An 18509-nucleotide genomic window follows, 5' to 3' on the forward strand; every position below is an offset into this window, starting at 1 on the left:
TTTTAAATCTCAGCTTTACTTGTGATGGTGTGGTAGAAAGAATCAATTGGATGATGGATCAGAGCATTTTTCCTCCGAATTCTACTACCTAATATATCCTCAGGAAAGACACACATATACAAGTCTGTGTATTGGAGGTTCTTATTATTTCCTGAGAGCTCAAGTTCACAAGTTATGTATACTGCTATATAGATTGATATGTAATAAAATAAAAATAATTCTATCTGATAAAGAGGCAGGTAGTTGAACTAACAAGTCTGCCCTGCTTTTCAACAGTTCTCTTTGCTCACCCATCTGCCACTATCAGGAAGATTATTCTGTTGTGCTTTTTAAAAACTTCTTTCCCTCTTCATCTTTCCTTTTCAGTTTCCTGTTATTATGTGGCAAGATATGTCTATATCATATTATTATGTCTATATCAGTTATTACAGGGGGAAAAATTTACAAATATCTTCCAGGTCATTTTTGCTGGAAGACCTCCAGCAAAGAATAAATCAGAGATCTTATTCCTTGATTGACTGCCACACTGCTTTCAAATGTAGTCATGGTATTACCCTCAAAAGGACTATTTTGTCCCTAAGTTTCATTTGAAACTTGTTTTTCAGAAATTTAGCAATTTGAGGATAGTCATAACTCAGGTTGATTTGAATCAATTTGTTTCTGCAGTTCAAAGAGTAAAATTTCAAATGCCTGTATAAGCTTTTGTGGTACTAATGGATATCTGGTGGACTCTTTTAGGAGACATCCCCTTACATCTTAACATAAGGGAAGCCTCAGATACAGGCCAGCCGATTGTGTTTTCACAGCCTGAAAGTGATGAGGTAAGTTATATTTATAAATATGTTTTTTATTTTCACAGGATATATACTTTTTGATATATAGAAAGAAGGTTGGGGAGATCAAGTTTGTCTATTGGGAATGAATGTATTAACCAAATATTAGTTAACTTAATCAAAGCTTCTTTAAGTTACTATAAGGTAGACATACCATTGCTGATTCTGAATTATCAACTGAACAGGCCCAACTACAAAGAATCATCACCCAACCAGTTTTCTCATGAACAATGAACAATGGAAATTTGAACATGAACAATGGAAATTTGTAAAATTCTTTTCTTGCTAGTTAGCAATATCTAACTGCCTCAAGTTATTTTATTTCAGTGTTAGAAGTTCGGCTGATTGTTGAGAGAAGGAAACCAAATACAAGAAAAAATTGAGTTGAATGTAGGGAAACTGTATAAACCTTTAGAGATTGAATTTTCACTGCGTTTATTTTAATAAATATGATTGAGGAGGTAAAGTGGGAAAATTAATAGTGTTTCATTATCTAATATAATTTGTGGTACAGATAGATTTTTCAAAGACTGCTGAAGCTCACTGCCTTTAAGTGTCAACTCTTTTGTTGTTCAGTCTCTGAGTTGTGACCAACTCTTTGTGATCCCCTGGACTGCAGTACACCAGGCTTCCTTGTCCTTCACTATCTCTCAGAGTTTGCTCAAGTTCATGTCACCAAGTCAGTGATGCTATCTAACCATCTCATACACTGCCACACTCTTCTCCTTTCACCGTCAATCTTTCCCAGCATCAGAGTCTTTTCCAGTGAGTTGGCTCTTTGCATCAGGTGGCCAAAGTATGAGTTTCAGCATCAGTCCTTCCAGTGAATAATCAAGGTTGATTTCCTTTAGGATTGACTGGTTTGATCTCCCTGCAGTTCAAGGGGCTCGCAAGAGTCTTCTCCAACACCACAGTTCAAAAGCATTGATTCTTTGGTGCTCTATGGTCCAACTCTCACATCCATACATGATTACTAGAAAACCCATAGCTTTGACTATGTGGATCTTTGTCAGCAAAGTGATGTCTCTGCTTTTTAATATGCTGTCTAGGTTTGTCATGGCTCTTTTATTTTACTCTTTTTAAAATAGAAATAAAATCATAAGTGTATGATTTTATTATATATAATACTTTTATTATATACGTAATATATATAATCATATATAATAAAGTCATATATATCTCTTCTTTCCTAAGTAGCAGTTGCTGTTTATGTTAGAAAGTGAGCCATCATCTGGTGTATCAGTTTTAATGTAATTCTTATGCTCCTTTGCCAAACAGCCTCAATCAGTCCTCTTAGCTTTTCTTTTTTTCCCATACCAAATAAATGTAGCTTTAGAGTACCGTTATTTTGTCCACCCATAACTATTCCCCCTTTCATTCTAGTTTGCTTCCTCTAATCCTGTATGAACCGAAAGACAAAGGAGCCAGACTTTGTTAGAACTGTGAATACAATAAGGGCAAAGCTGACAACCAGGAGTCTGAGATTGGTCAAGTAGATTCATTTTGAACTCTCTCTTTCAGGACCCAGAGCTCCTTTCTCTTTCTTAAGGGTCGACAGTTATGGTACAGGCGATTGAGTTGCTGGGATATGATGTCTGAGTAAACTTACTATTGTATATATCCTTGTTTTTCCTTTCTCTGCCTCTTATGTAGTAATAAATGTTAAATTTCCTTTTCAGTCTTTTCTTTGAAATCTTTCAGATAAGCAAAAAACATAACCTTTTATTGCTTTCACAACTGAAGCATGGCAATCTCATCTACTGTAAGTGTACTTTATGCAGTGAATGAAAAGTTGTATGAAAATTGAGGGTTTTTAAAGTCAAATACTTTTAAATGCCTCCTGAGAGCAGCCTATTTAAAGATATGTAGTGGTGAATCCTTTTCAATAAGAATAATTGTCTAGTAGTTTATTTCAATTATGAATTTAGGTTTTAAAATATTTTCCCTCCTGTCCATTATTTTTTTTCTTTGAGATTCTCCAAAAGCAAAAACATTTCAGAAAGTTAAAGGAATGTAACATAACAGAGAATATATAGCAGCCATCAAAAAGCAATATGATTTAAAGCTCTAAACAACAGTGTTTGTAGAGTTTTTTGGTTACATGTTTTTTTAAATCTCATTTACACTTACGTAAAATTAGATCTATTATTTTACTGTTGCTGGCTGACATTTATGGTAATGTGAGCAAGCTACCCCTTTGTGGTTTAGGCTAGACTTAATCTGGTGAAGTCTCAGCTAAAACTAGTGAGAATTTCACACACCACATTGTCAGCCTTACATATGAAGACTTCTGAGCAGTTTTTTAAGATTCAGACATGTCCATAAAAAGAGATTTAGAAAATGGAGCTTTGTATTTATTTTGTTTCCATGGAAGTTATTGTTTCCTACTCTTAGATTGCAGACATTCATTGTTATTAACCATCTTTCTAACAATAATAGCAGTTAGAGTATGTTAGACACTGTTAGGCATCTATATACTTTCAATGCTCACGACAACTTAATACAATGTATAAATAGTTCCCATTTTTCAGTTGAGAAAACTGAGACTCATAGAAGCTAAATAATTTTCCAAGGTCACAGAACTGATAGATGCCAAGATGTGATTAAAAAGCAATTCTCTTCCTTCTAAATGTTGTCCTCTTTTCATTGTGTCATCTCTGGTGGTTTAGCCGCTCAGTCATGTCCGACTTTTGCGACCCCATGGACTGTAGCCCGCCAGGTTCCTCTGTCCGTGGGATTTTCCAGGCAAGAATACTGGAGTGGATTGCCTTTTCCTTCTCTACTCACCTTCTGAGTCCTCTACTAATAGCTATGATTTCTTCAGTTCCTTCTAAGAAATGAGCACAGTACTTGAGTGCATTAAATACAACATACTCTCTTAATTTGATTCTCATAACACATTTGTGAGGTATGTTTGATAATCTCCATTTTTCAAATGAAGAAGTAGAGATTCATTCGCAGTAGGGAATTTGTCCAAGATAGTACCCGAGGCTATTTCCATACTCAGCTCTGAAACTGTAGGCTTGCATCCTCTTCCCAAGGCAGTATCTGCTTCCCTTCTCAATTAATTGCAAGCTTGCTTCAGTGTCTGTCTATTGTGTATATTTAGGCTGGCTTTCAGTTCACCTCCTTTTCATATTACAGAGATCTAGATAAGAGGGGTGGTCCCATTGGTGTGCACAGTGGCAGCCATAATACAGAATATCTTAACCTGGGTTTGAGAATTCCTCTGAAGTTATATCCAGAATGTATGAATGTGCATTTTTCTGGGAAATTGAACAAGAGAGTTACTAGATTCTCAAAAGGTCTCTGCATGAAAAGCAAAGCATTAATCAGTATTAGCCTGGGATTTCATTACCAAGAATGCTACTTCCTAAGTGTGACCTTAGATAAGTTCCCTCATGTCTCTGAACCTTTCTCTCTGTCTGTAAATTATATCATAATGAGAGGGATTAAATGAGATGATAATGTGAAAATATTTTGAAAAATGCCAAGTAGAATACAGCTATGAGTATTTATGTCTTCTGAAATGTCCTGTGAAAGTTGTCATGGTGCTAATTGTCTTTCTTCCACCCTTCATCAAAGGGTTGAGCCCATTTATGCCCTTCCCCTTACATAGCTTCAGGTAAATGTCACTCTTTGGTGACATCTAAAAATCAGCAGAATTTGAATCATAAGATGGAGGATAGAGTTCTCAGCCTCAGCATTAAAGATTTTACTAGGACATCAGGAATTCCTAGACATTAGGAAACTGTTGTTGAGTCCTGGATTAGGATCCTTCTGATGACTTTTATGGTGAATCTTACCTTCTAATAATCCCCTTCCCTTTTCGCCTGTGAACTTAAATGGAAATCTGCTCTCAGAAGCTGGTTTCAGCCATCTCAACAGATTCTGCCATATGCATGGAAGCTTAGTGCCCATTCTACCTGAATGTCTTCATTTAAAGAATGAAAGAAGTGTTTACTTGCAAACGTGATACACTTCTATAAAAATTAATGGGATGGAATATGTCAAATTATTTGTTAATTCTTAGCCCTTTAGACAGAGAAGGCAATGGCACCCCACTCCAGTACTCTTGCTTGGAAAATCCCATGGATGGAGGAGCCTGTTAGGCTGCAATCCGTGGGGTCGCTAAGAGTCGGACACGACTGAGCGACTTCACTTTCACTTTTCACTTTCATGCACTGGAAAAGGAAATGGCAACCCACTCCAGTACTCTTGCCTGGAGAATCCCAGGGACGGGGGAGCCTGGTGGGCTGCCATCTATGGGGTTGCACAAAGTCAGACACAACTGAAGTGACTTAGCATAGCATAGCCCTTTAGATTGACACTTTTCATTGTTAGCTTTTAGGGGTTTGCTACAGGCAAATTTATTAATAAATAAAAGTTTCATCTTTAGCTTTTTGTCTTCTTACTAATTCCTCCTTCTTTTGTCTATCTTTAATTAATCCCTCCTCTCAGCACCAGGTTCCAGGGCTCTCATTCTCTGTCCATAAAATCTTCTAAAATTAGGCATTAGGAATTTAACTTTTCCAGTAATATTTAAAAACATAGTGATTAATTGAAAGGTGTGGAATGTGTTGAATTTGAGGCATCATTGGAAAAGTTGGGAGGGGCTAGAGTACCAGTTAAAAAGCTCCAAGTGGCTACTACCTACTCAACCAAAAGTCAAAACCATCTGCATATGTGCACCACGGGCTTCCCTGGTGCCTCAGATGGTAAAGCGTCTGCCTGCAATGTGGGAGACCCGGGTTCCATCCCTGGGTTGGGAAGATACCCTGGAGAAGTAAATGGCAACCCACTTCAGTACTCTTGCCTGGAAAATCCCATGGACAGAGGAGCCCGATAGGCTATAGTCCATGGGGTCACATGACTGAGCAACTTCACTTTTTCACTATGTGTACAACTGAGGAAATGAGAGTAATTGAAGCTATAAATATAAGTAGTGTAAAATAGCCAGAGAAAGCAATAGAGGAAGGGAGAGAGAGTGGACACTTAGGATTCAGAACTCTTAAGTTCAATAGTATTTCCTCTGGTGTGTGTAATTATAATTGTTCATTCAACTATTTCTACCTTTTGCCTTTGGTTGAGTCCAGGACACAATGATGAACCTATGATAGACGGTTAATCTTATGGTTTCATTCTGTTTGTCAAGTAAAAGTCTTAATATTGGATGTTAAAAGCTATGCTGTAAGATATACCTGGTGAAGGCTTTAAAAGGTAAGTAGAAGCCTTATTGTCTTATAATTTCTACATTATAATCTCATAATATGCAGATGACACCACCCTTATGGCAGAAAGGAAGAGGAACTAAAAAGCCTCTTGATGAAAGTGAAAGAGGAGAGTGAAAAAGTTGGCTTAAAACTCAACATTTAGAAAACGAAGATCATGGTATCTGGTCCCATCACTTCATGGGAAATAGATGGGGGAACAGTGGAAACAGTGCAGACTTTATTTCTTTGGGCTCCAAAATCACTGCAGGTGGTGACTGCAGCCATGAAATTAAAAGACGCTTGCTCCTTGAAAGGAAAGTTATGACCAACCTAGATAGCATATTGAAAAGCAGAGACATTACTTTGCCAACAAAGGTCCGTCTAGTCAAGGCTATGGTTTTTCCAGTGGTCATGTATGGATGTGAGAATTGGACTGTGAAGAAAGCTGAGCACCAAAGAATTGATGCTTTTCAACTGTGGTGTTGGAGAAGACTCTTGAGAGTCCCTTGGACTGCAAGGAGATCCAACCAGTCCATTCTAAAGGAGATCAGGCCTGGGTGTTCTTTGGAAGGAATGATGCTAAAGCTGAAACTCCAGTACTTTGGCCACCTCATGCGAAGAGTTGACTCACTGGAAAAGACTCTGATGCTGGGAGGGATTAGGGGCAGGAGGAGAAAGAGATGACAGAGGATGAGATGGCTGGATGGCATCACCAACTGGATGGACGTGAGTTTGAGTGAACTCTGGGAGTTGGTGATGGACAGGGAGGCCTGGTGTGCTGCGATTCATGGGGTCGCAAAGAGTCGGACATGACTGAGCAACTGAACTGAACTGAATCCTAATATGAAATGACTGTGTATGGAAAACTAGAACTTCACATCTTTAAAAACAAAGACAAAGGGGAAAAGCTCACCATAAAGCTTGTGTACTTTGGTTGTCATACAGTGCCTTTACTTGGTAATGATAGATAAAACAAAAGGAAGGGATTTAATTTACTTAGTCCTCAGGCAGGAAAATTGTCCAAAAGGATATGTTAATATGAACTCTTCAATGGGATTGTAAATTACTTGAGGTCATAATAGTAATAATAGTAGACATTCATTCATTATTTACTTTTTGTATTACAGTACTTCACATACTTTATTCTTACCTAATATGCCCCCAAGCCCTTTGAGGTAGATACTATTATTATAACTGTTTTACAGATAATGGAACCAAGCCTGGAAGGGTTAATTCACTTGCCCAAGGCCAGTGCTAATAAGTAATGGAACTAGGATTTTAAAGCTTCCTTGTCTGACCTTAAGGCCCCAACTCTTTACCAGAGAGTGCTTCTGCCTCCCTTTTTTTTTTAATCATTGCATCCCACAGATCTCCCTAAACTATGCCTTGCATTAAGAACCGAGTCAGACACGACTAAGCGACTGAACTGAAGTGAACTGAAGAACCAAAAAGTATTTGTTGAATGAATCTTCATTGGCTGAAAAAATTCGATCTCAACAATTTTGTGGAAATTGAAACTGTTAAACTAAGCACTTTCAGTGATTTCTCAGCAAATGACAATCTAACTGTTACTTTCAGTGTGATATATTGAAAGTTTAAGCTTGGGGATAGTCCATTAAAAAGCAAAGGTTAAATGTAGCAAATTTGATTATTATGGAATCTTTATTTTGTATAGTGAGATAGGTTTATATCTCTAATTTAATGTAAGTAAGAACTAAGAAATTATAGAATGATGGCCTTAGCTTGCTTTAGTGTGCTTTTATTTACACAGTAAAATATTAGACTTAAATACCTAGAAAAGCTACTAGGAGATAAAAGGTGTTAATATTTATAAAAATGCGTGGGTGAAAATAAGCACTTTGGCAGGGGGGAGCCACACTGTGCAGCGTGTGGAAACTTAGTTCCCCAACCAGGGATGGAACCTGTGCTGCCTGCAGTGGAAGCACAGAATCTTAACCACTGGACTTCCAGGAAAGTCCTGAAAATCACACTTTCATTTTAAAAGAAATATTTCTTTATGAAGTATATGTTATTTCCATTTTAAAGCAAAATCTGTTGTTTCTGGTGACTACAGCAGAGATTGAAACCCTTTTTAGACAGTACATTTTGATTGGAATTACTTGTATTTTGAATTTACTGTTTAATGTGTGATGTGGCTTCCCTGGTGGCTCAGTCAGTAGAGTCTGTCTGCAGTGTGGGAGTCCCGGGTTCAATCCCTGGATTGGGAAGATCCCCCAGAAAAGGAAATGGCAACCCACTCCTGTATTCTTGCCTGGACAATTCCGTGGACAGAGAAGCCCGTTGGGCTACAATCCATGGGGTCGCAAAGAGTGGGACACGACTGAGTGACCAACACTTTCACTTTCTTTGTGATGTGGTGGGTTTTCCAGGTGGCTCAGTGGTAAAGAATCTACCTGCCAATGCAGGAATTGCAGGTTCAATCCCTGGGTCAGGAAGATCCCCTGGAGGAGGAAATGGCAACCCACTCCAGTATTCTTGCTTGGAGAATTCCCTGGACAGAGGAGCCTGGTGGGAGTCCATGGGATTACAAAGAGTCAGACACAACTGAGAGACTGAGCACACAGCCTACACGTGATATGCTAGAAGGAGCTGGGCTTTGGAGTCAGGCAGATCCAGTTGTGAATGTTCTTCATCCTGCTAACTTTGTGACCAAGCAGACAAGCTCAGTTTCTTCATCCATGTTGAGCCAATGGTGTTTATTTTATATCCATTGGATTGTGTGATTACTTATACTAGTACTTAGTACAGTATGTACTCAGTAAAAACATATAAGGTCTTATTCATGCTTTGAGAGCTATTCTTTTATTTAAAAGAAGAATGTAAATGAAATTTTAACACTTTCTTGGTAAAATAAAATATAATTCACCTATTAGGGAACAAACATAGTTTTTTCTTTTTTTTCGGGGGGTCTTACAGTATTCTGCTTATTGACATGGGTGTTGAGTTACAGAAGTGTGTTCAGTTGGTACACTTGCATTGCTGTGTGCACTTAGGATCCATGCATGTATTTTTAAAGAAATCTAAATACATATCACAGTGAAAAAGTAGCGTGTGAAAGTACATTTACGTGTGATCTTCCTACATAGTCAAGGTAGATCTTTAAAATATTAAATAAAATTACTCTGTAATTCGTTTTTTTTTAATTACACTGTTGTTTCTAGATCAAAAACTGACAAATACCAAGTATATAACTTCTAAAGAAAAGGAGTCAAGTGTTTATTTATTTTTAAAAGTTAGTAGAAAAGAAGTTAATATAGGTTGAATACGAAATTAAATCAGGTCTTTTGAGGAGACCACAAAAACTTGATAAATACAAACCCAAATATATCAATTATTAATATTAACATAAATAACCAATTACTCCTTTTAAAGTCAAACATTTCTGATTATAATCATTGGATCTTTTTCAAGAAGTAGAGCCAAAATGTAAGGTGTAAAGTAGTAATGTGAAACATATATTTTATGTAATCATATATGATATGTTTCAACAATGAAACAAGTAGGCTGGCAATATATATATAGACGATATACACTTAAATGTGTGTCATTGTTGTAATTAGCATAATTTAAAATTTCCTTAATGAACAGTTTTCCAGCATGTTGATTGAGAGATAACAGACATGACTGACTTTTTTCATTCCCAACTCCCAGGGGGAAATGCAAGTAAATTTTTTATTTTAACATATACACATACCTATTCTTATTCAAATTCTTTCCCCATTTAGGTTATTACAGAAATTGAGCAGCGTTTCGTGTGCCATGTAGTAGGCCCTTTTTTTAATGTATATGTATATATAATACCTATGTATCCACAGATACATACACATACACATATACACACACATAAAGGTAGCTATATGTGTGTATACATATTCTTCTTCTTTCTGGTATAATATGTGACAAATATTAAATTTATGATGTGAGTTACGAACATGGGTTTCTTTTTGTGGCACAAAATTATAATATATATATGTGTATATGTATATAATTATATGAAAAAGTGAAAATGTTAGTTACTCAGTCGTGTCTAACTCTTTGCAACCTCACAGACTGTAGCCCGCCAGGATCCTTTGTCAATGGAATTCTCCAGACAAGAATACTGGAGTGGGTAGTCATTCCCTTCTCCAGGGGATCTTCCTGACCCAGGGATCGAACCTGGGTCTCCTGCATTGCAGGCAGATTCTTTACTGTCTGAGCCACCAGGAAAACCCAACATAATTATATATATCAAAATAATTCTTTTCCTTTTCAAAATGCTGATTGCTAATTATGTTGTATCAACTTCATAATGTAAATACACAGGGGTCTATATTAAACTATTTCCCCAAATGGAGAAAATATTTACTTTTGAGTATAGTTTTTTAAAAATAATCAAGATGTATGAAACACGGTTAAACATCAAGTCAGGGTAGTTCAGTTAAATTCAGTTAGCAGTTCAGTCTCTCAGTTGTGTCTGACTCTTTGTGACCCCATGGACTGCAGCATGCCAGGCTTCTTGTCCATCACCAACTCTCAGAGCTTGCTATCCATTGAGTCGGTGATGCCATCCAACCATCTTATCCTTTGTTGTCCTTTTCTCCTCCTGCCTTCAATCTTTCCCAGCATCAGGGTCTTTTCCAATGAGTCAGTTCTTTGTATCAAGTGGCCAAAGTATTGGAGTTTTAGCTTCAGCATCAGTCCTTCCAATGAATATTCAGAACTGATTTCCTTTAGGATTGATAGTCAGAGTAAAGAAGCCTCAAACAGTTCTTTTACCATCCAGAGTCAAGGAACTGGTCTGCCTGTGTTCAAAGCCCAGCTCATCTCACACTAGCTGTGATGCTGTGGACAATACTCTTCATCTTTCTGAGTCTTGGTTTTCTTGTTTATAGAGTGGGAATAATGACAGAATTTACCCCTTACAATAACTGTGAGGATAAAGTGAAATAGTACTTGACTGTTATTAAGTACTCAAGTAAATTTTAACTGTTACCATTACATCAAGTGGTGCTGGTTGTAGGGGTAGTAGAATTAGTATCTACACAACTCTTAAGTATATAAATGTATAAATTAACAGTTTTAGAAAATCTTACTATTGTCTTACAGTTACTCTTTATAGATAAGGTAGAAGAAGTAAGTAGTATTTGCATTTTAATTGTTTAAAACTTTGAAATACAAATGCCAGGACCATTGTTCTAACTGGACTGTGCAGGCTTTAGGTCACTTGTGGCCCACTTGATGCTTGGGAGCTGCTTTTTGTGTTATGTTGTACTGGGGTCGTAGAGATGGACAATGTGACAACTGATTCTAGGAATTCTTGCATGGTGCTTAAATCTCACTGGATGGAGGAGCCTGTAGGTGCTTGGTGCTGGTATCAGACACCATTCCCAAAGAGAATGATGAAAATGCTTTCTGAAGATCAACGTAGGATGGTATAGATAGTCTTTTCAAAAATGACTAACAACTCTTAGTGCCAAAGAAGTATGGCAGTATCCCACTCAGGATATCAACTTTTCAGAAGAGGAAGGTGTAATTTTTCTGCAGCTGGACTGGGTTGCTAGTTTGCTGAAACAGGAAATAGAGTTTGAAAAACAGTAATTGCTGCTACTAAATATTGATTTTTTTTTTCTTCAGAAAGTTACCCTCCAAATAACCTAAAATCCTTTCTCCTCTGCCCTGCCCGCAATGTTCACAGCAGTATCTTCTCACTATTGAATTTCATCACATTCTGTTCAACTCAGCAGACAGCGACGGCAGTTTGTGAGTCACTTGATGTGTACTGGGGAGAAATATACAGCAAATAAATCTATTCTTTTCCAGGCCAAAGCCTACCTAAGGATTGCTACTGAAGTGGTAAGAAGATTACCACCACCTCCAGAGTCATTCCCCAAGTGTCTTGGAAATTTGCCTGGTCTTTGACAGTTAAGGCCTTTGGAAGTCAGCAGTGTGGTGGTGAAACCTACAGAAACAATAGCAATCATAATTATTTTCTTGTATTTCTAAAGAAATAATGTCCAGTCTTCAGATTTGATTTGCTAAACAATGACTCACAAATAAAAATTTTACATACCAATGCTTAAATTTAAAAAAAAGTTTTTTTTAATGCTTAGGAATATTTTTGAAAGCTATTGTGTGCCAGCATCCCGGAACTGCATTTTATTTTATTGAACTATCCCAAGGCAAGGAATCATGAGTTAATATTACAAGCCCAACCTTCAATTCAGGAGAGAACCTTGCTCTTTCTGCAGGACTATAGCGTTAAAGGATTTACTGAGTATGAGTATGGACCTGAGTATGACGACTTTCCATCAGGCATTGTGGTCTGGGTCTGAATCCTACATCTAGTACTATCTTGGACCCTTTCTTAATACAGATGAACTTCTACTTCTTCATCTAGAATAGACTCTCCCCCTAGACTTTATGAATCTGGGTCTGGGCATGTATATTTTTAACAAAATTATAAATATTTTGATTGTTTTGATTATGATGGCAATAATAATGATAGCTAACATTTATTAAGGGTTTTCTTGTGTCCTTATAGTTAATCTTTCATTGATTTGAGTGGAGTACTGTTGTTATCTCTGCTTTATAGATGGGGAAGTTGAGATGTGGGAAAGTTAAGTGTTGTACTGAGTGTTACTGTTCTAGCAAGTAGAGGTTTGAACTTGGGCAGTTGGATACTGGATCCTTCCTTTTGTACACCAAAGGGCATTTGTTTATTTCAAAAGAGGAATGTGAATATAGTGTTCAAAATTTCTTCAACTTATTTGACCATTAACTTTCCCACCTCCCCTTCCCCTTTAGGAGCATTTCATGAAGTTCATATTTCAAAGAACACACCTTGAAAAACATCTTGTCTGGTTGAGGCTCAGAGAGAGAGAGAGAGTCAAGGGCTTCCCAAGGTTATAAAGCTGTAAGTACTGATAAGAGTTTAGTAGTTAATCCTCACTTTAAGGAGATGGTCTGTGACCTTTGGCAGATGCGTGAGTTTCTTTGCTCTGTCGTTAAGCAGCCAGAAAATTAGGTAAAGAGTTATATCTCATTATAAACATGTTTTTGCACACTTATGTTCACATAAAAAAAAAAACTATGCATAAATGTTTTTGCATAGTTTAGCAGCTTTATTTGTAATAGCCAAAACAACCCAAAGTTTTTCACTGGGTAAATGGTTCGACAACCAGTAGTATATCCATACTATAGAATACTACTCATTGATGAAAAAGAACAAAGTATGGATACATGCAATGACCTGGATAAACTCCAGATAATTATGCTGAATGAAAAAGTAATCCCAAAAAGTTGTGTACCATATGATTCAACTTAACATTCTTGAAATGACAGAATTATAGAAATGGAGAACAGATGAGTGGTTTCCAGGGGTTAAGGAGGAGATTGGTGATGGGGGAGGGAATTGTGTTTGTGGCTGTACAAGGGCAATATGAGAGATCCTTTGGAGGATGTAAGTGTTCTGTATCATAACTATATCAATGTCAGTATCTTGGTTGTGAAATTGTGCAATAGCTTTGCAAGATGTTAACACTGGAGGAAACTGGTAAAGGGCACAATGAAATTTCTCTGTATTATTCCTTATAAGCTGCATGTGAATCTACAAATACCTCAAAATAAAAATAAAAGTATAATTTAAAAAAACAAACTTGTGCTGCTATATCTGAACTGAAGTCTTCTGGACCAAATTATCCATGCTAATTAAAATCATGAATAAAAGTATTTGTGGACACACAGTAATCATCATTCATCACTCTGAAAAAGAAGAAATGACTTTAGGTGGTAGATATGTAATTGTATTTTATTCTCTTTTTGGAAGAAGGCCGATGTGGATAATCATTGAGTACTTCAAAATACCAAAAAAGCAAGTAGTTGAACCAAGCTTAACCCTTCCTGGAAAAGGAATAATTTAAATAAGCTTCCAGAAGTGCCTAAAGTTGTGTACCAGAATTTAATACATCTGATGGAAAAATGAGAAAGAGTTTACTCATAAATATGTGACTTAGAGAAGATTCACATATGTAATAATGTGCTCCCTTCTCCCTCACCTATAAGTCTCTGCACATGCTTCCAGGTAAGTCACTGAAAAATACCTGTGGTTGGAGTTTATACCCAGGTTCAAAAATGAAGGAAGGGAAAGTAGCTCTGGGAGCAATAATGAAGCTTATTCCAGAATTTTGCCCCTGGTAGCCTTTGCTAAGCTTCAGGGAGCTGACTTCAAATAGACTATCAAGCACAGCTAGTCTGCCTCTTGCTAGAAGTAATAGTTATTTCTCATCCTTCACATTTCCATAGAATGTAGAAAATTTCCATTCACCAGTCCAGGAGGGAAAGACAAACTCTTGATAGCTTACAGTGAGCTATGTCAGATTCCTGATCTCCGAAGAAGATTTATCTTCGGGACCAGGAACCAGGCTTGATCACTCCAGAGCTTTTGTGTAGCAGAGTTTTATTAAAGTGAAAGAGGACAGAGAAAGCTTCTGACATAGACATCAGAAGAGGGACAGAGAGCGCCCTCACTCACTAGTCTTATCAAGGCCTTTAATACTTTTACCAGACCCACTCTGACAGCATACATCTTAAATTAACAAGATTAGAACTCTCAGGCCAGTGTATGCTCTTCGGTTCTGTCTCGTCACAACAAAGATTTGGAATGACGGACATTAAAGCCCTCAGCGCATCACAGCTCTCGGGTCTTGGACAAACTGTGTTATAGCTCTTAGATAAATCAGTGTTACACCTCTATTTTATTTAGAAGATAGCAGGAGAATCCATCCTCAAAGCGTGAGGGCATGCCAACCCGAAGACGGGAAGAGGAGAGTGGAGGAGCGCGCCAGCACACAGGAGAGAGAGAGAGCCCTTTGGCTCCTCTTTTTATATGTTTTTCCCTCCCCCTGGGCCTGCCCTATGCAAATTGGGCTAGCCAGGAGTGCCGTTTGTTCTACCTGATGTCCTCACTCTGGTCCTAGGACCTTCCTTTGACCTTCCTTTGTTCTGTTTTCATGGGCTTTTCCCTTCCTTGTCTTTTAGCCACTGCCATTTTGGACTCTGCTTCCTATTCTACCTACCTAACAGAACTGACAATAGAAAGGTCTCATCAGACCCACTCCCACATTATATGTCTTAAGATAACAGGATTAGTCAGAAGGGTCTTGTTAAGGAGAAACATGTCCTCCAGCAAGATACATTGTTATATAGACTAAGCCAAAGCAATGTAGAAATAACGTTTATCCTTTTCTCCTCCTTGAGAGCCTAGACCCCTTTCTCCTCAGGGACCCCGGACTTCTTATCAACCTGCCTCTACCTAGGAATTGACTCTCTCACTCCCCCAGTTGCTCCATCCCAGGAAAAGAGGAGTGACTCACGGGCAGATTGCTTCCTATCTCTGTCTCTGATTTCAGCCAAATCCTGAGCTTTCCAAGGTAGGCTACTGGGAAGCCCAAAGCTGTCCACCTCTACCTTGGACACGGGTGAGCAAGTCCATCTAATTTAGGGGTAGGGTATTTGGTAACCCATTGTGGTCACATGTACTTTAATCCAGCTACTGGTTTTTTGGGTTGTTTTAAAACTTTTATCTGAATTCTGTTTCTCTGCGTTCCAAACAGGGGAAGAATCCCCCTAAACAGACTCCTTGGAAACACTGAATACCTTTCTAGAATCCTATAAAGTTAAAACTGAAGACTATATAGAGATATATATCAAATAAGTCCACCACTGTATTTGAAGCACCTCTTGGTAAAAATTAAGTTCATTAACAGCTGGAAGTTTTTTTTAAGGGGAGAAGGGGAGTAGAGTTTTCAGAAATAGACATATATAGATATGATATCTTGATTTTCAACAAAAGTACAAAGGTGATTCAATGAGGAATAGATCATCTTTTCAGCAGTTGTACTCAGTCGAGCATCTTTTTGCCAAGAAATGAACCTTGGCTTATACATTATGCATTTACAAAAATTAAGTCAAAATGGATCATATACCTAAATTCAAAATCCAAAACTATGAATCTTCTAAAAGGAAAAGATGTGAGAAAAATCTTCATCATCTTGAGTTAAACTTGTTTAAATATGGCACAGAAAATTGCTATAAAACTGTAAAAGAAAAAGTCAAAAATTGTACTTCATAAAAATTAAAACAGCTATTTGAAATTAAAACAGTAGTTAAGGAAATTAAAAGGAAATTTACAGATTGGGAGAAAATATTTATACAAAATATCTGACAAAGAATTTGTATCTAAACTATATAAAGAACTCTTATAACCTAATAATAAGAAGACAGAAAACCCAGTTTTAATACACAATGGAGTATTACTCAGCCATTAAAAAGAATACATTTGAATCAGTTCTAATGAGGTGGATGAAACTGGAGCCTATTATACAGAGTGAAGTAAGCCAGAAAGAAAAACACCAATACAGTATACTAACGCATATATATGGAATTTAGAAAGATGGTAACAATAACCCTGTATGTGAGACAGCAAAAGAGACACAGATGTATAGAACAGTCTTTTGGACTCTGTGGGAGAGGGAGAGGGTGGGATGGTTTGGGAGAATGGCACTGAAACATGTGTAATATCATATAAGAAACAAATCAGCAGTCCAGGTTCGATAACAGGATGCAAGACGCTTGGGGCTGGTGCACTGGGATGACCCAGAGGGATGGTACGGGGAGGGAGGTGGGCGGGGGGTCCAGGATGGGGAACACATGTACACCTGTGGTGGATTCATGTTGATGTATGGCAAAACCAATACAATATTGTAAAGTAATTAGCCTCCAATTAAAATAAATAAATTTATATTAAAAAATAAAAATAATTTCCTTTAAAATGAGTAAATAATGGGACTAGAGACTTCACCAAAAGAGATACCATTGGAAAGTAGTGTGAAAAATACACAACACCTTTTGTCATCAGGGAAATGCAAACAAAGCAAAACAAAAAACTCAAAATGAGAGGTTACTCTACAGCTATGAAAATGGATACAATGAAAAAGACTGACCACATCAAGTGTTGATGTGATACTCTGTGGATCCTCTGGAACTTTCATACCCTGTTGTGGGGAACATAAAATAGTACATTTACATTTGGAAGACAGTCTGGCACATTTTTAAAAAGTGAAAGATGCACTTACTGAACAATCTAACTATTCTGCTCCTAGTTATTTACCAAGAGAAGCAAGTATATATTCATATGAAGATTTATACACAAACATTCCTAGCAAATGTGGTCCACTGGAGAGGGGAATGGCAAACCAGTCTTCTTGCCTTGAGAACCCCATGAACAGTTTGAAAAGGCAAAGATAGGACACTGAAAGATGAACTCCCCAGGTCGGTAGGTGCCCAAAATGCAACTGGAGATCAGTGGAGAAATAACGAAGAGACGGAGCCAAAGCAAAAACAACACCCAGCTGTGGATGTGACTGGTGACGGAAGCAAGGTCCAAAGCTATAAAGAGCAATATTTCATAGGAAGCTGGAATGTTAGGTCCATGAACCAAGGCAAATTGGAAGTGGTCAAATAGGAGATGGCAAAAGTGAATGTCAACATTTCAGGAATCAGCGAATTAAAATGGGCTGGAATGGGTGAATTTAACTCCGATGACCATTATATCCACTACTGTGGGCAGGAATCCCTTAGAAGAAATGGAGTAGCCATCATAGTCAACAAGAGTCCAAAATGCAGTACTTGGATGCAGTCTTAAAAACGACAGAATGATCTCTTTTCATTTCCAAGGCAAGCCATTCAATACACAGTAAAGCAAGTCTATGCCCCGATCAGTAATGCTGAAGAAGCTGAAGTGGTTCTTTGAAACCTACAAGACCTTCTAGAACTAACACCCAAAAAAGATGTTCTTTTCATTATAGGGGACTGGAATGCAAAAGTAGGAGGTCAACAAACACCTGGAGTAACAGGCAAATTTGGCCTTGGAATACAGAATAAAGCAGGGCAAAGGCTAATAGAGTTTTGCCAAGAAAATGCACTGGTCATAACAAACACCCTCTTCCAACAACACAAGAGAAGACTCTATACATGGACATCACCAAATGGTCAACACTGAAATCAGATTGATTATATTCTTTGCTGCCAAAGATGGAGAAGCTCTATACAGTCAGCAAACACAAAACCAGGAGCTGACTGTGGCTCAGACCATAAACTCCTTATTGCCAAATTCAGACATAAACTGAAGAAAGTAGGAAAAACCACTAGACCATTCAGGTATGACCTAAATCAGATCCCTAACGATTATACAGTGGAAGTGAGAAATAGATTTAAGGACTCTGATAGAGTGCCTTCTGAACTATGGACGGAGGTTCGTGACATTGTACAGGAGAGAGGGAGCTAGACCATCCCCAAGAAAAAGAAATGCAAAAAAGCAAAATGGCTGTCTGAGAAGGCCTTACAAATAGCTGTGAAAAGAAGAGAAGCCAAAAGCAAAAGAGAAAAGGAAAGATATACACATCTG

General features: G+C 37.6%; 1 protein-coding gene across 4 annotated transcripts in view; it reads left to right on the forward strand.

The window, feature by feature from the left end:
- NUBPL (nucleotide binding protein like) overlaps positions 1–18509 on the forward strand; it is a 408788-nt gene that overhangs the window by 233491 nt on the left and 156788 nt on the right. For 3 of the 4 annotated variants that reach the window (XM_027520975.1, XM_027520977.1, XM_027520976.1), the window contains exon 10: positions 739–821. In XM_027520975.1, coding sequence (XP_027376776.1) covers positions 739–821 — 83 coding nt within the window. Of the gene's footprint in view, positions 1–738; positions 822–11866; positions 13701–18509 lie in introns of those variants that run through there. The other variant, XM_027520978.1, reaches the window with a different exon arrangement.

The sequence above is a fragment of the Bos indicus x Bos taurus genome, chromosome 21, assembly GCF_003369695.1.
Source record: "Bos indicus x Bos taurus breed Angus x Brahman F1 hybrid chromosome 21, Bos_hybrid_MaternalHap_v2.0, whole genome shotgun sequence".
NCBI classification, from domain to species: domain Eukaryota; kingdom Metazoa; phylum Chordata; class Mammalia; order Artiodactyla; family Bovidae; genus Bos; species Bos indicus x Bos taurus.